The sequence below is a fragment of the Pezoporus wallicus genome, unplaced genomic scaffold (assembly GCF_028554395.1).
Source record: "Pezoporus wallicus isolate ANWC-B61680 ecotype Strahan unplaced genomic scaffold, APGP_CSIRO_Pwel_v1 contig_161, whole genome shotgun sequence".
Taxonomy (NCBI): domain Eukaryota; kingdom Metazoa; phylum Chordata; class Aves; order Psittaciformes; family Psittacidae; genus Pezoporus; species Pezoporus wallicus.
The window spans coordinates 6,163,051-6,183,612 of record NW_026642654.1 but is presented as its reverse complement, the minus strand read 5'-3'; the positions used below and the strand labels follow the sequence as shown (position 1 = coordinate 6,183,612).

Genomic DNA, 20,562 nt, shown 5'->3' with positions numbered 1-20,562 from the left:
ATGCGCGCAAGGCTCTGAGGACAGGAAGCGGAAGGCGAGAGGAAGAGGAAACCGAGAGGGAACGGAAGGCGGGCGGGCTTGGGTCGGGGTCAGCGCGGGTGCCTCCGGGGCTTAGGGCGTCATGTCCGCCAAGCGGAAAGCCGAGGCGCTGATCCCGGCGGAGGAGAGTGATCAGCTGCTCATCCGGCCCCTGTGAGCGCCCGGGGCGGGCGCGGCGGCGGGACCCGCGCGTTGGACTTGGGCAGGGGGTGTCGGGGGGGGCGCCGGGGTTGCGGCCAGCCCGGGGTTAGGGGAGGAGCCCGACCTATGAGGTGGGCACGGGCCCCAGCCCAGCGCTTCCCCTGGGCCCTGGTTGTGTCATCGCGACCCGTGAGGCGGGAGCGTGGCCTGCGCGGCCCGGGAGAAACGGTGTTGATCACCGTTCAACTCCTCAAAGGGTGCTGAAATCCCGGGCTATCTTCCTCTTCCCTTCCCTGCGTTTGCCGTCCCTGGGAGAGCTGTCATGCTCAGCTGGAAGGATCGTGGCTTTTCCCTGTGCGCTGCTGAAGTGCTGTCTGAGCAAAACGTTTGTTTTACCTTTGCACTTCGACAGCACTGTGGGTCTTGTAGTACTTTAAGTTGATTTGTTTGTCTCTGGTGAGGATACCAGTGCAATTTGCAGGTGTTTCTGGTAGCACCACAAGAGTTGTCTTCTGGACAACTTGAAGATGCTACTTAAAGCTTATTCACCCCAACATAATTTGTTCAGTAAGCTTCCCATTCCTTATACATCTCAATACTTTGAGACTCAAGTGTACAGACATGCAATAAAAGATGGAAGAGACCAAAATAATTTCCCCAACCATTCTTCGTATTTCTCCTGCATTAGATAGGGCCTCATTTCCATTGAGATAAATATAACTGTTCTGCTACTTTAGTGTTTCAGCTTAAAAGGTTGTTATTTCTACACAGAAAAATAATCCCACTAAACACATCCAGTATATAGTTGCATCCATATGGTGTGAGTTGGTTTAATTATGATGATTTTGATGTCTTTTTGCAGAGGTGCTGGCCAAGAAGTGGGAAGGTCTTGCATTATTCTGGAGTTTAAAGGAAGAAAAATAATGGTAATTATTGTATGAATGTATTTATGTGTTCTCTCATTATGGTGCTTCAGATCACAAAAAGTTGTTAAGGGTTCAATTCAGCTGCCACACTGAAGTCAGTCACTGTGCTAAAAGAGGAAGGTTTTACGGCTTTCTGGAACAATGTAACATATAACAGGCGGTATTAGGGAGGCTGTCCTGTAAAACAGCTCCATATCCTCAAACAGCATGTGTGTGTCTAAAGTGTAGATTCTGAATCACAGAATACCAGGTTGGAAGGGACTTCAGCGATCATCTGGTACAACCTTTTTAAGGCAAAGCATGACCTAGACTAGATGTCCCAGCACCCTGTCCACCTGGGTCTTTAAAGTGTCCAGTGTTGGGGAATCCACCACTTCCCTGGGGAGATTATTCCAATGGCTGATTGCTGTCATTGTGAAAAAAAAAAAACACCAAAAATGTACACGTTAGGTTTCAGTGGAACCTCAGGGTAATGTTTACCAACAGTTATGTGTAAACAGTCACATAGAAACACATAGCTCTTCCTCTTTTCCAGCTGTCTTCTCGTATGGTGGCTGGAATAACTTGGACATTGTGACTGTTATTACCTGTATTCAGGTGTTGCTGAAGTGTGAGTGAAGGCTTGCATAGGTGCTAAATTACAATCAAAGACTGGGATCTTTTGAGAAATTTTTGGTGTCCCAGTGGAGATGAGTCATTTAGACAGAAGCCCAAGATGTGAAATCCGGTGCTAAAAGCAGTATTTAAGGAAAAAACACTTTTTGCATGATGCTAAAGTCACTAGGAACTATATTTTAGACCAAACTGGAAGAACGTTTCTTGCATGTTATGTTCGAAGCTTTAACTTCCTTTCATTTTTTAGCTTGATTGTGGAATCCATCCTGGACTGGAAGGAATGGATGCTCTTCCTTACATTGATTTGATAGATCCCGCTGAGATTGATCTCCTCTTAATTAGTCAGTAAGTTGCACCTGAAAGATCAAATAACTGAGGTTGTGGTTGGAGCTGTGTTCACTGAGAGGCTGAAAAGAGGTGTCATATAGATGGTAATGGTGTGGCGAACTTTTAGTTTCCAACTTTTTTAAAATTGAGGATGTTCAGTTCTTGACATTAGAACTCTCCTCTGAGCCCGCTGTGATATCTGACTTACAACCTGGCCTGCTTTAACACTATTGTGACAGCTTCTAGGAGTCTTCCACATGAAGACTGCTGAAAAGTATTGGTTGTGGTTTTTGCTCCATTGGCTTTGAATGAAGAAGGTTCTTGGACACTTAGGCAAGCTTTGAATGTGGTTTAAATTTTGCTTAGTGGCTGAGAGACAAGAAGAGCATTTCTAAATGATTTAACCAGTCATAACCAGGTCTCTATAAAATCCTGAGCTTTCACGCTATGTGCTTGTTTGAATTCCGTTTCAAAAGTACTTCCTTAAAATAGGTCGAACTTAAAGTGTGGCCAAATAATTTTGTTTTAGTAGTTAGCATTTTAGCATAGTGTCCACCATGCAAACTTAAGATTGCATTTGTTAGCTTTCTTATATCTGACATTTATAGTGTTCCTGGTTCCCCTTGGTTTTCTCCCTCTAAATTTATATGTAGATTACAAAAAGGTTAATTCTGAAATTATTTGGGTAAAACGTTTGCCATTAATGGGGAATTTCCTCTATTACTCTTAGGTCTTCCTGTCTGCATATCTAGTCACTAGTGTACAGAATGTAGACCAGCATAGTTAACAACAGCGTTGAGAATTCTGCTTCTGGATTTTCATGATGCCATGTTAACCCAGCGAAGTAGTGAATTATATGATATGTATTAGTGTTGTGTGATGCTAATGTATTAATTGGATTCGTGTGTCTATTTTAAGTTTCCATTTAGATCACTGTGGGGCTTTACCGTGGTTTTTACAGAAAACAAGTTTTAAAGGAAGAACGTTTATGACTCATGCCACAAAAGCTATTTACAGGTGGCTTCTCTCAGACTATGTCAAAGTCAGGTAAGCTGAGCTGTGGGTTGTTTCTTTTAACTCAGGAATTATTTCACATATAGATTCAACAGGAAACTGAAGATGAAGCCACCAGAGGTGGCTGGATGAACCTGGATATTGCCACAGTAGAACATGATACCTAGATTAGAATTAATGAATCATTTTACTGCCTCAGGGATAATGTGACTGTCAGATAATTGCCTATTAATAAAAAAAATAAAATCTTTCCTTCTCTTCTCTCATTCTTTTCATTTGCTGCATTTGGACCTTTAATAGTTTCCTTCCCCCCCCCCCCCCCATCTGTCTCTCTGAAGACACTCTTGTTAGCATGCTTTTTCATATCTCTTTTTCCTGAAGCTTCATAGAAGTGGTTGGTTTGGGTTTCTCTTTTTTTCTTCTTTTTTTTTCCCCTTCTGTTAGATGCCTTGACACATCTTTTCTATGTGAATGCAGTGGTCCTGAGCATATCTCAACTCAGCAGATTCTAGCTTGGGTCAGAAGCCTGATAAGCAGTCCTCTTTTAAGTTGTTTGTTTTGGGCCAGTGGGAGAAGTGTGTTTTAGTTTGGCTTTTGAAGATTGTTACAAGCTAACAAGTGGCAGATCTCTGTGGAGAGTTGGGAATCTGTTGTTACTTTCAGGCAAATACAGAGCAGATCCTGAACTGCAAAGACCATTCTAGCATGGCCTTTCAAAAGAAAGATGCTTGAACTACATTTAGAGTACCTGGACTTGATTCCTAACATAGGAGACATAGCATTACTGAATGGAAGTCTTACTATCGGTGGGGAACTACCCAGGAAGTGTTTATCCAACTGTTACATGATCTAAGGTGGTAAGATGAGCTGATATTTAGCCATTTCACTTATATCCAGTAATATATCAGCGGATGACATGCTATATACAGAAACAGACCTTGAAGAAAGCATGGACAAGATTGAGACCATCAACTTCCATGAAGTGAAAGAGGTGGCAGGAATCAAATTCTGGTGTTACCACGCAGGCCACGTCCTGGGAGCAGCCATGTTTATGATTGAAATAGCTGGTGTGAAGGTATTTTGTTTTTATTATAAAGTTGAAACCAAGCCTGAAGTCTAATGTGGTTGTTAATTATTTCTGTCTGTTGAGCCCCACTGCTGTGGCTGGAGATGTCAAATAGACTTGGACTCCAGGCAGGGTGGGAGCCCTTGACTTAGAGCGTTTATTTTCTCATTGATGAGAACTAGCAAGTGACACACGTATGGAACCAAGTAGGATGTTTGGATTTTATAGGGGTGACTTATGACTCAAATTTGGAACCAGTAAACTGACAATTTTTCTTGTTGCTCCACTCAGAGGCAGCTGATAGCTGAGGCATCCTTATGGAGGCTCCATTTTAGTAAAATCTAGGAACAGATGTCTGGTTTTGTAATTATGATTTACCATGTGCCTGCCTTGAGTGCTTAAATGGCATTAGTCAAAGTATGTGAGTTATATTTTTCTCATAACACTCCTATGCTCAAGTACGTAAAGAAACAAGATTATTATTAATTTTTAAGCACGAAGAGATTAAATGAGTCGTTGTGTAATCACAGGCCGCACTGTGTCAAACCCAGATACTGAAACTACTCTCATGAATTGGAGTTCAGTAGGATAATCACTGCCAAAGAAGAGTTTCGTACAACCTTGAAGAGGGAAGAGAGATTCTGGTGGTACTGAGGCTTCTGTCTAGAGGGACTTTGTTCATGGTTATAATGATTGAGAATTTTAGAAGTTTAGAAATAGGATTCCATTATTTTCTTTAATTCCCTGGGAAGCAAAAGGAATGATAGTAGGTTACCTGTAGACCAGTTGTCTGCTGTTGCTGACTGTATGTTTTGTTGTTCACATTTTAATCAGTGGAATGATTGTTTAGTTAAAACTGTTTAGTTTTGAAACCAACCCTTGGGCAGAGAGAGTTGCATTCCACCCTGCAGTTAAGAATCAAAAATTGCTTACAGTTACAAATTACTTCTTGGTGTAATGGGGAACATGATCATTCTGTTTAGAAATTCTGCTAATTACAGGTTGTTTTTTTTTTAGTATAAGAAAATCTTAGAAAAATTTTTAATAAGTAATTTGATTATACTATTCACTGTATTTCAATTCTGATATATAAATGCAGTTTTATCTACTTCTTACTTCCACTCAGGACCTGCTGTACTTTGTTACACTGATTTTTACTTCTTAATTATCAGTGCATATATGCAGAAGGCTGGAAATGGCACCTTTATACCTCAAACAATAAATAAAATCTTAGTAATTGTTTACCTAGTTCTTTTGGAATTATTCTACTGCTTAAAATAAGAAATGTTTTACTTACTGTGGCTAAAATATTTGCATTGTACCACTATTGACCTAATATTGTAAGCACTGTCCACATCAGAAAAGTCTTTAATTAAAGTACATCTGACTCTTTTATGATAAATTCCTTAAACCCATCTTTGCTTAAAAAATACCACTCCTATACAACAGCTTTTTAGAGGCTGCTGACCTGGTAGAACCTGTAATCAGAGTAATTGCTTCTCTTTGTCTCCAATAGCTTTTATATACAGGTGATTTCTCAAGACAGGAAGACAGACACCTGATGGCAGCTGAGATTCCTAATATTAAACCCGATATTCTTATAATTGTAAGTTTTACAGAATTATCTCTTATATTTGTAATGAAATATGTATAGGGATATTAATTAAAGCTAAAATGAAATGAGAGGGGAGATTTAGTGGTAAGTCATGGCTTGCATTAAATATCCAAATGCTTGGGTGTTCAGAACACTCCAACATTTCTTTTCACTGTATTAAAAAGTCTAATTTTCATTTTATAATTTTTCTGATGAAGTTCCTTAAGCCTTTAGACAGACCTTTTCAAGATGGGAGATTTATTAGGTTTCCACTTGTGTTTGCTAGATGTATTGTACAAATGTACAGTGTAGCTAGATGTCTTTAGTAGATCCTAACCCTGATTTTGTTTACTGTGTCCCTTCTAATTGCTTTCTGTAACTGCTAATTTCATTTTAAGTCACATCAAAATCTTGTATTTTATGTAATTCCTATATTTTAGGCTAGGTACTTCTAAACTGTGGCACATATACCACTGGTGAGCCATATTAATGTGATAACCCCTTCATCAAAGCAGTGGCATCACTGCCATCTAGGAAAGTATGTATGTTAAATTTGAAACCTCTTACAAGAAGCATCAAAATTAATAGCTTTAATTGTTTGTTTTCCTAACAGAATCTGTCTTTCCAACCAGCTGGGAGGGGTTTGCAAGAGAGAAAATTTTGGTTATTTAACTTGGTCGAGGTGGTTATGGGAATTTGGAGTGGTTTTGATTTTTCTCTTCACCTCACTGTTCTCCTTCCTCTCCCCACCATGTTAACACCAGTATGCTTTTCTGTATTTTCGTGTTGGATTCCGAGGAGAAGATTGAGAATCAGTCTCTGTGTATCAGCATTTTTAATATTTTATTTCTGTATACACAGGAATCCACTTATGGTACTCACATTCACGAAAAAAGGGAAGAGCGAGAGGCAAGATTCTGTAACACTGTTCACGACATTGTCAATAGAGGAGGTAGAGGTCTTATTCCTGTTTTTGCCCTGGGTCGAGCACAAGAACTACTTTTAATTTTAGGTATGTACCTTCACACCTCCTCTTAATAAGAGGCATGGAGAGTTAAATGAGAATGTTTAAACAACTCTTTAGCCATTTTCCAGTGTGTTAATGCATAATGCATGTTTGTCGAAGTGCCAAAAGTCCAATAAACCAACCAAAGCAGTTCTGCTTTATGAGGCAGGATCGAGGCCTAGAAAGGAAAGGGTAATGGCATACCCTTTTCTTACTGGAAAGGGTAATACGTGCTTGACTCAAATATTGTTGAACCAGGATTTCAGCAAATAGGGCCTAATATTGCAGATTGAAAAGTGAGCAATCACAGCAACTGTCCTATTTAAACTGTACTGCTAAAAAAAAGGTGTACTCTGCTCCAGAGTTTGACCATCTTTGCTCTTTAATTTAAAAGTCTATATGGAGAAGTCTATAGGAAAAGTTGAGAAAATACAGACACTTAAGTCCTAGTGGTAATGCGAAAGCAAATTAGGCTTCGTTAAGAAGAGCAAACTGGAAGGGAAGGGGTAATTATACATGATCACAAGCCACTTCACATAAAATACATAGGTAGTTGTGACAAGGTACTTCAGGTAAACCAGTTATTAAATAATTATTTCCAGGCTTGTTTGCTTCCTTTTAGTGCATTGAATGTGTACTACATTATGTGCTTTTTCAGTCTCTTTTTACTCCTGCAAATGCTGGCAAGACCAAAAGATAATTATCTCAAAATTAAAACATTTATTTTTAGGGGTATTGAATCTAAAGTGTTACTGAAGAAGTGTGACATTCTTCTCACTTTCCATTTCATTTTAGCTCAATATTAGAAGTAATTTGTTTCAAAATGTGTTACTGGTCTATTCAAATGTTAATAAGCAATTTGGATCTAGGCAGAGGGTAGTATTCAGTGTGGGATTATTTGCTACTTATCACTGTTTGAAGGTTTTTTATTTTACAGAGGAGATAGAACAGGAACATCTTAAATCTTGTGTAGCTATCAATTTGTCGTTTGCCTCTCCTTCCTGTGTGTAGGTATTAAAGTTGAATTTCTAGAGGTAAGCTTGAAAATAACTCCAGTAAAGCTAGACATTCAATTGGATGCTTAATTAGGTAGAGAATGCAATTGCATCTCTTGTGTCTACACAACTGAGCCCACAGGATTACGTATTTGTTTTTCTTTATAAGTGTATGACAAAAAATGAAAAACTGTGTTACAGTATAGAAAATTGTGATGACGTCCAGTCCTTTAACGTCACTCTGAGTCCTGCTGTTGGTTATCTTCTACTGGCTGTGGCCACCTTATGCTTGAGTTTATTAACATAGTGATGTCAGCCTCTCTGACATGTTCTGAAAATCTTTAGCTGCATATCAGAAATGTCAGGTTAAAGACAAATAATTTTAAATACACACAAGAGTGTACCTTTATCTTTGGATGATTGTTCCTCACTTATGCAGTATAAATATGTTTTAGACTAGCAGAACTGTAACCATGTGGGAAAACAATTAAGTTATGTTTGCACAGATGCATTCAGATCTCTTCTTTGTGTTGAGTAAAGGTCATGGCTGCTGTCATCGATGATAAAATAAGTTGTGGTTAGTGGAGGCTTTTTGCTTTTTTTTGTTTCGGTTAAGCTTGTAAAATATAACTGTTGGTGATATATAGGAAGCCATAAATGATAACTGGATGATCCCTTTATGCCTTGAACTCCCTGGGTTTGTTTTACACAACTTTGATACAGTGAATTCTCATTGACATATCTACACACAGATGTCCCTAACTGTTAGATGTATAATTGATATTTGACAGAGACAGTTCTGCTTTATTGCAGTGGTTTGGTAAAGCTTGCACTGTTGTAAATGTAGATTTATTGCTGTGTAATATTGTGTATGCTTTATGCCTTGTAGCTGAAATTGGTAATTGATTGGAATTTGACCTGCCAAAAATACCTGAAATTCATCTTTTTCTTGTTTGTTTGCATGCTTGTTTGTACTAGTTATATACATTTTTAGTTGGTGATTGCTTTTTCTTCTTAAGTAGGGCAGGTAAAAAAAAAAAAAGCTTATGATTGTGACTTTCTGTAATAAAAATGAAAAACTGCACTGCTAAATCTATTTCACAAGAAGCATTAATGCTTCTGAGAAGCATGTCCTTTGGAGACAATGCTGTGGGCAGGGGTGTGTGGGTTTTTTAGTTGGGTTTTTTTGTTTGTTTTTCTTCAGTGTTTCTGGGTTTTTGTAGATGAATACTGGCAGAATCATCCTGAACTCCATGATATCCCTATATACTATGCCTCCTCCTTGGCAAAGAAGTGTATGGCAGTTTATCAGACATATGTCAATGCCATGAATGACAAGATCCGCAAGCAAATTAACATCAACAATCCATTTGTTTTCAAGCATATTAGTAATCTGAAGGTAAGCTTAAGGTTGTCTTACAAAAGAAGAAGGGTGACAGAAAAATTCATAGAATCATAGAATGGTTTGGGTTGGGAAGGACCTTCAGATCATCTAGTTCCAAACCCCCCTGCCGTGGGAAGGGATGCCTCACACTAGAGCATGTCATTCCAAGGCTCTGTCCAACCTGGCCTTGAACACTGCCAGGGATGGAGCATTCACAGCTTCTTTGGGCAACCTGTTCCAGTGCCTCACCATCTTCATGGTAGTTGCTGAACAGTTTGCATGTTTACTGTCCCAGTAGGTTGATTAGGTACAGGTTTATATCCAAGTTATCTGCTATCCCAGTGTTTAGAGGGCTTGTTCAGGGAAGTTTAACGCCCCACCTTTTCTTCCACTGTAGATCCCTGTGCTTATAGTTTGCTCCTTATGGGCACCAATAGGAGGAACTCTCCTGCAAAGGGCACTGTTTATGAGGATGGGGTATAATTAGTGAATGTAGGGCTCTACTTGTACCTTGTTCAGCGGTGTAGCTAGGCTGTCCTTCATGTGACTAAGTTACGGTATCTGCTATTCTTGCTGTTTGTCCATTCAGAGTATGGATCATTTTGATGATATTGGCCCAAGTGTTGTGATGGCATCCCCAGGTATGATGCAGAGTGGCTTATCCAGAGAGTTGTTTGAAAGCTGGTGCACAGATAAGAGAAATGGAGTAATTATAGCAGGGTACTGTGTTGAAGGAACACTTGCTAAGGTGAGTTGCTAATATATCACGACTTAACATGTAGAAGTATTCATGTTATGTTTAAAAAGAATTTGCCAATGGCAATTGTTTTTATTTGAATTTACTGAGAAGATTGTTGTCAGATACGCATAATTATGTTGTTAAAACTAGTTGCTTTTAGCTAATACTAATGAAAAGTACAGAAAATTGGCATATGGCCATTTCTAGTGATGTTAGAGAGAATGATCTTTTCTAGGAGCAGTTACCTTGTCATGAGAAGGAATGACTGATACTTTCCTCCAACTTCAGACCCCTCCACCATTTAACTTTTTGAGAGAGGAGCCCGAATCCTAATTCTGGAGGAACAGATATTAAATCTTAATGCTATTTAGGTGTCGGAGATCAGACCGCTTTGTGCATGTTGTGCTATTGTCCAGTTGTAGAGAATTAAATCCTTCAAATTCCAGCAGCTGAGAGCATCAGAGCATCTAGTTTTGCCTTTAGAAATAGAGGTCACACACTAGCTACAATTTTAATGTAAATTTGAGAAAGATTTATCTGGAAGAAAGAATGACCCCCAAGATTTGCAGGATCTGAGGAGTTCCTACTTGAGTATACAAAAGATGAAACGATGTGCATTGTGCATGTTTTTTTCATTTGTGTTTGTTTTGTGAAATTTGAGAGAAATTCTTCACATTTAACCTGACTGCCAATATTATCTCATATGGTTTGGAAATGTAAAGCATTTGTTACATGGTGTCTTATTTAAAGTGCTCTTTTCTTCTAGCACATCATGTCTGAACCTGAAGAGATCACAACTATGTCAGGGCAAAAACTGCCACTGAAGATGTCTGTGGACTACATTTCTTTCTCTGCTCACACGGATTATCAACAAACCAGTGAATTTATCCGGGCCCTGAAACCTCCACATGTGGTTAGTATACATGCTGCCCATCTCTCCAGAGTGGGATTCATCAAACCACTTCATGGCCTTGTGTCATCAAGGTGTGAAGTGAAGTCATCATCATCATCATCAAGGCATCCTGGTGTCTGGCAGTACCAGTAGCCAGCACCCTATGCCTTTAATAATAAAAGGTGGAGATTTTAGCCGGTTTTCATCATGTTATCTTAACAAAGTAAAGATGAACTTGCTTCTGACTGTGTGCATGGGGATTATCTGGGGATGACTTTCAAGAAATTGGTATGGTCCATAATGTGTTTCAGCAGTGTTTTGCAGAAATAAAATACAGTATAGGATCACATCAAGTTGTGGGCACTGGTATTGGAATAATTAATTGTAATTTGCCCCCAGATAAACAAGAAAGTATTAATTGCAGCAGGCAGCAAAAGACAAAGGCAGCAATTGAGGGGAAAAGCATGAGCAAATCACAGGGATCAGGAGGTGTGAAAGACCAGAATATGAAAATGTGGACTAGGATCTGAAACTTACTGAGACTGGAGGAGAATCAGTGTGTAAGCACAGATAAGGAAAACAAATCATGGAAGAAAAGAGGATTTAACTTGGCAAAGAGAATTGTGAACTGTGAAGCATCCTCTGAATTGCATGTTTATTTTGTTTATAGCTACCTACATGCAGACACAAAAATGTAAAGCTGACTAACTTCTGTTGTTGAACTTAAGTTAATGCTTTGCTTTCATGATATAACAGTGTATGAAAAGTTAAATGGAATCTCTGTCATGTACTCTGCTTATTTGCATGTGTTTTTCTACTAATACTCGGGGTTGTGAAATCTAGGCCTTTGGATAACGCAGCAATATCAAAGACATAAAACTATGTAATATAATTGAGCCAATATTTCATATATTGACATTTTTATAAGGATGAGGTACAAGATGGCAATTTTGGGGGGATAATTTGTTTACTAAACATGTCTGGTTGGTCAAATAACTTCTCATGAGAGGAAAACTTCCCTTCCTATAGATTTTAGTTCACGGTGAGCAGAATGAAATGGCCAGATTGAAAGCAGCATTGATCCGGGAATATGAGGATAATGATGAAGTTCACATAGAAGTTCATAATCCTAGGAATACGGAAGCTGTAACCTTAAACTTCAGAGGAGAAAAACTTGCCAAGGTATAAAATCAGTAGTTTGTTATCTGTACAGCGGTATTTTCCTCTGGGATAAAAGCCACACTTATTATTCCAAGTCTCTGTTTTTAATTGGTTTCAGATTGTGTGTGTTTTCCAGGCACTCAAAGTATGTGAGTGTTTTCATTTAGTGGTGTATTTGGGGTTTGGATTTGGTTTTGGGTTTTTTTTGCCTCTTCATTCTTCCAAACTTTTCTTGTGTTAATCCCAGAATGTCTGTTGGGTATGAGGACCTTCCTTTATTTTCAGAGTTAATTTTATGTGATGTTTGACTTTTCTGAAAAAACTGTATTTTGTCTCTGTAGCTACATTTGAGCTGTGAATACTTCAGTTTGCTTTGTTGACTGTTCTGTGTTTTTCACTTCCAGGTGATGGGATCTTTAGCAGATAAGAAACCAGAGCAAGGACAGAGAATTTCTGGAATCCTAGTTAAAAGAAATTTTAACTATCACATCCTTTCTCCATGTGACCTCTCCAGTAAGTAAAGGCAGTGATGTGCTCAGTAGGTAACTGAAACTTAGTGAATACTCTTTTTTTTTTTTTCTTTTAAATGGGTATGATAAAATAACAAGCTCTTACTGCTTTCTTAACCACAGATATATTATTTCTCTTACAATAGACACTCCACCCTCCTCACTACAGATTGTCCTTTTCAACCCTCTGTCTTAAATGTCTTGATGCCACTATTGATCTATAGTGGCAGTTTTATTTTTTTAGGAAATCAGTTCAAAGGGACAGTTTTTAATGGGAACTTTTTAATTCTTTCAGATTACACAGACTTGGCGATGAGCACTGTAACACAGACACAAGCCATTCCATACACGGGGCCTTTTAATCTACTTTATTATCAGCTACAAAAACTTACTGGTGCGTATTTGGAAAGACATGGTTGTGGTTTATATTGGTCAACTTTTAAAACAACTTCCAGTCTTCAGAGGTCTTCTCAGTGGAAATTTCTTTGCCAGTGACTGAAGTGCCACAGTTTATTTTGTATTTTACAACTTTCATTAGATTATGCAGCTTCTGACTGATGCAGTTGATAAGTATGACACATCCTTTTGGAGGGATTCCATTGTAGCTGTATTACAAAATCATGAGCGTGTAGCGGTATAGAGCCTAGGGCAATTTCTGTCTCCTCTCAGTCCACACAGTGAGTTCTGTATACATTCTGATGTAAAATTTATTAATTGATCTTTTATCTGCAGCCCCAAAATAGAATTAATGGAATGCCATTCCATTAATAAAACCAAGATCTCTATCCTTTGTGATAGACAGCCTCTTCTGTCCCTCCACAGGAGGCAAGAATCTGACCTGGTTGGCTTTTTCTGAGTTGGAAGCCATTTAAATCTGCCACTAATGTGATCTCCAGTGCTGCTGTTTAGCTTTCTGAAAGGTTGGGGAAGCTCCTGGACTAGTTCATTAAAGGCACACAGACTTTGCAGGATCCCTTCCCAGATTGGAAGCTCAGGATTTTTTTTTTTCTTCCCTAGCATCCAAATCTAATTCATATCACTGAGGAAGAGAAAAATCTGTGTTCAGCTGATGTTCAGGTCTCATAACCCAAGTGCTACATGGCACACAAATGCTTTTGGTTTAAGCTCTATGCTTATGTAAGCAATGGGTTGTCCTTCAAGGCTTTAAGAGGACCTGGTTAATTCTGCAAATGCAGCACTGAATTTCTTGGTTATTCTGTTTTTCATTGGTGTGCATACATCAGTGTGCTAAGCTGGTCAAATGTGAGAATTCAGAACAAGTAAATTGGCTGGTATTACATACTAAAACACCCCAAACAATCCAGAACAAAGCATATAATTCTGTCAGGTGAGGGAAGACAGTTGCACTTCCATTTTGTGAGCTGCTCTGAGCAGTTGTGATAATAACAACTCCTTATTCTTAAATAACCTGGGGTTTTATGCAGGTAAGGTTAGTCTTGCTTTCAGGATGATTTTATTCTTGCTAACTATTTGTTGTCACTTTTAGGTGATGTAGAAGAAATAGAAATTCAACAAAAACCAGCCCTGAAGGTTTTCAAAAATATTACTGTGATCCAGGAGCCAGGCATGGTAGTCCTTGAGGTGGGCATTGGTGAGGGAGGGAGAAGTATTTTGTTCTCCAGTTTCTCCAAAATAGCAACATCAGATAAATACTATGCAGAATTCAGTGTTTTAAGTAGCTTTCTGTTGGATGCCTAGGAGAATGAAAGGTAGAACAAAATTCCCCTTGAGCGATGGTCCTGTACTGTTGCATGTTGTTTCATTTAGCCACTGCTGGTTTCCTTTTTGCTGTGACTCAGGAGTGTAATGGCAGATTTGGTGCCCATTTTTTATGTGGCAAGTAGGAATTGGAAATAATGTCAAATGGTGTTTTCTCCCCCTTTCCAACAGTTGTTATTAATAACTGTTTCACAAATGTGTTCAGAAGCATTCAACAGTTTGAATTTTTCACAGGAAGTTACTGGAATATACCAAGTTAAAAGTAGTTAATAACTTGGTGTAAAATGTATGGTAGTCATTTGAAGCTAGAATTCAGAGGAAAGCAAATAGGGGAACACGATGGTTTTATGTTGCATTATTCACTCAGCCCAAAGAATGGTCTCACATTATTACTTATTTTTTTTCTCTTCCAGTGGGTGGCAAATCCTGCTAATGATATGTATGCAGACACTGTGACAACAGTGATACTGGAAGTGCAGTCAAATCCCAAAATACAGAAAGGTACTAAGTTTGGTACATGCATATTTAACTGAGGCATTGCTTCTTAATTTTTTTATATCAAGCTTAGAGGGATATAATGCCTTGCAATAGATTGTGATCCCCCTGTTGTACTTCCCTTCCTTATGAAACTTTTTAGGGAGTAAGATTTGCTACTTAAAACCAGAATTGCCACTTGGTCTTCCTTATTTGTAAAATGTTAATTTGTTGAAACTGACTCTTACGTGGCTACTGGTAGCTGATTGTGGAAAATGTGTGTTTATCAAAAGCCTTATCCATCAGTGAAAAATGCAGTGATTTTCACAATTAGCTCTTCCTCTAGATCTCTGACTCCTTTAATGAATAAATACTTAAAATAATTATGTTCAGATGAAAATGACTTGATTTAAACTACCTCTTAATTTCAAAACCAAGTCTAAATACAGTATCTTTATTTTTATTTCAACCTCTCTATGCTGAAACATATTCCAGGAATGTCTATGTCTATTACTACTACTCACATTTGCTGTCTGGTTTCACTTTATGTATTCTCTGCATGCTCCTAGCCTCTGTGATGTGGTATTTCTTTATCATAAAAGAAAACAGAGAGATTATAACCAAATTATGAAAGTAGATTATTTTTACTTTTTAGTAAAGGAAATGTGAGAAGTAATGAGCATAACAGTAAAAAGGAGAATTAAAAAGTGAGAATTAGACTTGCAAAGTTTTCTGTTTTAAAATGCGATAAGTACAGGGAGCATATATTTTAAACTTAGGTATTTCCTTGACTCTTCCATCCTTAATACATTTTCTTTGTAAATTGTTTAAATATATATCTCTCTTTTTAGATTGTTTCTTCCTGAAAGTCAATTAGGAACCAGGCAGTAAAAGTTAGCCAATTTTTGCTCCCAGCAGATGTCTGTGAAAGTAAAATGACTTCTTCTTTTCAGCTGCAGTACATAAAATTTCAAAGAAAGTAGACATGGATGTGTATAGGAAGAGAATGGAGATCATGCTTCAGTAAGTTGGCATATTTTTCAAACAGAAAATGATCAGTTAATCTTGTGAATACAGTAATTTTAGCATAATCCAGTTTAAAGATAGTTATTTTAAAATGCTTTTTGCAAATTTACTTCAGTCTAGTTTCTGTGAGGCCAGGAGTTAAGTAAAGAAAGAGGTGCAGTAGAAAAATCTCAGCATCATTAACACTTTGAATACAGGACTTTCTTCCAGAAGCAGACTTTTATGTTGTCTCCCAGAATGCTGTGGTTGTGGAAGTACCGTTTTGGTACCACTCTGATGTATGTTTTGTTATTTACATAGAAATCCTGCCTCTTTTGAAATCAAAGGAATCCTTCCTTTCATTTATGGTAAGATTTATTTTGGTAAAATAGTTACTGTTAGGTGACAGCCACTTTCATAAGAATTTAGATATGGATTTGTTGATTATATTCAAGTGGGCTAAATAACAGTTGCTGAAAGGAGATACCTCTGCTGACAAAACGCCTTTGGAACCCTGAGGTTAACAGAAAATAAATTACAAGTTTACTGTTTGGCCATGTCTTACACGCATAGGTCTTTGTTTTAGGGATATGTTTGGAGAAGACTCTGTGAGTTCAAAAGATGGCTCTGTCCTGTGCGTCACGGTTGATGGCAAGACTGCAAACATTTCGCTGGACACTCGGGTATGTAAAGCAAAGCACTCCCTTTTGTGTCTGGCTATATTTAGCAGAGGGGAGTCTCCCATCTAATATACAGATCTGCCTAGAATATCATGTACCCATTGCTAAGGAAATTATTTTGTATTTGATATCAAAACAGCTTAAGCCTATTCACTTTCCATTATTTCCATTGACATTCCTATCAGTGGATCAGTACCCTGCCTCTCTGAGAGAAGTACTTACCCAGCCTGTGAGCTGAGATCATTGATTTAACAGAAGCATATCCTACAGAGTTTTCTTCATTAAAAAAAAAAAAAAGCTAGAAATGTTTATGTAACAAATGCAGTAAATTTGGAAGAAACATCAGTATCTGTCAGCAGCTCTCTACTTGTATAAAGATGGATAAAGGAAGATTGTAGAGAAGAAATGGATTTAACCCACAATTTCTTTTGTAAATGTTCTTAAAACAGGCTCTGGTCTGAGTAACTGAACAATCAAGAGTAGGAGCAATGGTAATAATTGGGTTTTTGATTGTTTTGTAGATAAACTGAAAGCCTGAAATACTCACAAAAAGAAGTATTTTATTAATTTATTAGCTAGGTTCAGAATTGAATGTCATGCATGTCAGAAGTTTGCTTTAAGAAGCAATCATGCCTAGTTACTAAAAAAATAAGGAATTGTAAAGAATGATTCAAACCATGTCTTTTGTGTTCTTAAGCATTTGAATGTGTTGACTTTGTCATTATTAATAGCACAGTGAAAATATATAATGTATTACCACTACCCATTGTAGTAATCCATTCCAATCTGGAGTAGCTCCCAGATGCTGTCCTGAGGGACCATAACAAATGTTTTAAGTGTTCTACAAACCCAAAAGAAGGTTGATCCCAGCCCAAAATTTCTTACCTATTGAAACAAACTAAATGAATATTAATTATCTCCAGAGGCAGGTGAGTTACAGTCTTGTGGTTAACACACCATGATTGGTATGTCATCTTTTTTCAGTTTTTTAATAAACATATGCTACATTTCAGTGTATACATAGTATAGGAACATAGGACTGATGAAAAAATCTCTTGCAATAGAGAAAAAGGTAACAAGACTGGAAAAAAAACCCATAATGCTTAATCAAGAAGTTAGGCTTCATTTTCATGTAATATTATATTGATGTATATCATTATTGTTAATAATACATTATTGATGTATGTTATTATTGTGCACTGACAGAAGCCCTAATGGCAGCTCAGCTGCTATCTTGTGTATCTTTGTAATACTTTACATACTGTGTTGGCAGTGGCAAGCTTGTGCCATTGTGAATGAGGTTTCTGTCCTTATGTGCATATATATCTTCTTACAAAACTTTAATGGCCTTAAAATGAAAAACTGTTTAGTATAGATCTGACTATATGGTGGGATTTGTGTATTTACTTTTTCCATGGTAACTGTTAACACAGTGCTCTTAGAGTTCACATGCTTCTAACAGCATTGTCAGATAACATTAAATACATTTGCTGTTTTAAATGTCCCCCCTTTTTTTTCTCTTCACAAACATTTATGGTTGAAAGCTGTTACTTGTTCAGAAGACCAGCAAGTTAATACTGAATTAGAGAAGGTACAGTCTTAGAGCCTGAAAGTCCATAGGATCAAGAATAGTGTTACTATGCAAATGCTGCCCTTTGAGATAGAGCAGTCAGGGGATAATCAGGTTGAATGTTGATCAACTTGTGTGTTTGGGGTGAGCATCTTTCTCTAGGAAGACTTGCTTTACAGATAGATGAATCTCTGCAGGCTTTTATATTGATGCAAATGTTATTTTATGGGTATGGGAATATCAGTGTGGAGGCTCCCTCAGCAGAGAGGGACTGTAGCTCTGTGATGAATGCATGTGTTTTACAGTATTAACCTAATGCAGTGCAGATGAATTCACAGATAAAATGGAAACTCCAAGGACTGAATCTCCTGTGGTTTTATTTGATTTTGAATTAAATGTAATGTACAGAACTTACTGCATTTTACAGAGTAGTTTTGAAACATGTCATTAATCAAACATAACACTTGAGATTAAGTTTCTTGTTCCTTAGCAGGGCTTCCATAAGTCTTCTCTGTACTCTTCTGCATGTTGGCAGACCATTTAAGAACATAAAGTGCTGCTCTTGATAACTCTTTTCCATTTGCATGACTATTTTTTTCGTTTCCCCTGATGAGCACTGCATTGTTCACATGCTGAAAAGGAATATGAAGTGCTGGTTGTTCTAACTTAACGTCTATTTTTTGTTCCCAGACAGTTGACTGTGAGCCAGGAAGTGAAGATGATGAATCCCTCCGTGAAATGGTGGAACTGGCTGCACAGAGGCTTTATGATGCCCTCAGCCCAGTATGCTGACCTCTGTAGATACCTAGGACACACACAAAAAAATCTTTTAAATGTTCAATTTATTTGGACTATTTTTTAAGAGCGAATAAATTTTTTTCTTCAGTAAGTCAGATGTATCAATGCTGTGACTGTGAAACTGCTGAGTTATTTCAAGTAATGGATGAGCAACCTTAGAGCAACTATATTTGTGGATGTATTATAGATTATAATAAAACCAGGCAAAGTGTGCATATATTCTTTCTTATGTGCACATACAAGAAATAAATTCTTAACCTATCTAAATGTAGAATTACAAAAATTAAATTTGAGTTTCATGTTTTTGAAGATTAATGACCAGCTGGAGGATGAATTTGATGTATTTGGTTTTCATATGCTCAGAGTCATAGAATCATAGAATAGTTAGGGTTGGAAAGGACCTTAAGATCATCTAGTTCCAACCCCCCTGCCAAGGGCAGGGACACCCCACACTAAACCATCTCACCCAAGGCTCTGTCCAGCCTGGCCTTGAACACCGCCAGGGATCAAGCATTTACAACTTCCTTGGGCAACCTATTCCAGTGCCTCACCACCCTAACAGGAAAGAATTTCTTCCTTATGTCTAATCTAAACTTCCCCTGTTTAAGTTTTAACCCATTACCCCTTGTCCTGTCACTACAGTCCCTAATGAAGAGTCCATCCCCAGCATCCCTGAAGGCCCCCTTCAGATACTGGAAGGCTGCTATGAGGTCTCCACGCAGCCTTCTCTTCTCCAGGCTGAACAGCCCCAACTTCCTCAGCCTGTCTTCATACAGGAGGTGCTCCAGTCCCCTGATCATCCTCGTGGGCCTCCTCTGGACTTTTTCCAACAGTTCCATGTCCTTTTTATGTTGAGTCAAGCTTGTATAGAATTTTGTTCCTGTCAAGGAAGCATGCATTGCTTCCTTGCAATACAAACTGCATGCTTGCATCTTCTTGAAGTCAAAGAGAGTTTGAACACATATAAAAACCAATCCACGTTTGCATACTGGGGTTAATTAGAGCTTTACAGCTGTGTATACAGGCATTACCATTAACTAGACTAGATGAACAAAACCAGCTTCAAGCAAAGTTTGTGCTTATGACCCGCAACAGCCTCGTACAAATTTCAGCGACAGTTCGCACATGTTTGCCCCTGCCAAGGGCCTTGTCACTCTGCTGGTGGAAGGGTCTTCCTGGGCAGCGTGAAATGTGGTATCTGCATGTGAACTGCAGCATGTGGAGAAGAATGATACTCCCAAGTTAGCCGGGTTGTTGCCAATCAGTAAACTGTGCAGAAAATTGTCCATGGGCAGTGAGTTTTCTTCAAGAGATCTTCCTCTTACACACACAGCTTTTTGTCTCCCCGCTCCCAGCTGTTTTAAATTGGCATCTCATTGATCACAGAAATTGGAACACCAGGTTGGAACGTACCTCAAGGACCATGTGCTCCAACCCTTCTTGGCAAAGTATGGCTAGATGTCCCAGCGCCCTGTCCAGCTGGGCCTTCTAAGTGTCCAACACTGGGGAATCCACCACTTCCCTGGGGAGGTAATTCCAAGGGTTGATTGTTCTCATAGCGCAAATTTCCTCAAGTCCAATTAGAATCATCCCAGGAGTAACTTGTGCCCATTACCCCTCCTCTTTTCCATGTGACTCCTTCTAAAGGGAGTCTCCATCTTCTTTGTAGCCACCCTTTAAACACTGGCAGTATCATCAGTGTACTGTTAGTACTACCACGATTAGTGACAGCTTCCCTCCCCAGCCTGTATGTCATTAGGCATAACAGTATTAAGCCTTTCAAACGCGGTAACTGCATTCTATTTAAAATGAGATACCTCTTTGGAACAGATAAAAAGTCTTATTTTAAAAATTATCCCCGCAAGGCGGGGCTCTCCCACGGGGACC

General features: G+C 38.4%; 1 protein-coding gene across 3 annotated transcripts; it reads left to right on the top strand.

Annotated features, from left to right (window-relative positions):
- The first annotated feature begins 96 nt into the window (after positions 1–96).
- On the top strand, positions 97–18,888 carry CPSF3 (cleavage and polyadenylation specific factor 3). Of its 3 annotated transcripts, XM_057431859.1 has the most exons (18): positions 97–192; positions 1,043–1,106; positions 1,969–2,066; positions 2,967–3,095; positions 3,960–4,137; positions 5,645–5,734; positions 6,584–6,734; positions 8,947–9,122; positions 9,697–9,855; positions 10,613–10,759; positions 11,768–11,920; positions 12,304–12,412; positions 12,704–12,802; positions 13,916–14,010; positions 14,562–14,649; positions 15,576–15,645; positions 16,214–16,310; positions 18,568–18,888. In XM_057431859.1, exons 1-18 carry the CDS (start codon positions 122–124, stop codon positions 18,667–18,669), a joined length of 2,076 nt encoding a protein of 691 aa, XP_057287842.1. In that variant the 5' UTR covers positions 97–121; the 3' UTR covers positions 18,670–18,888. The 3 variants fall into 3 exon arrangements, with proteins under 3 accessions (XP_057287842.1, XP_057287843.1, XP_057287844.1); XM_057431860.1 differs by lacking the exon at positions 12,704–12,802; XM_057431861.1 differs by lacking the exons at positions 97–192; positions 1,043–1,106 and having other exon boundaries at positions 3,998–4,137.
- Positions 18,889–20,562: the final 1,674 nt, after the last annotated feature.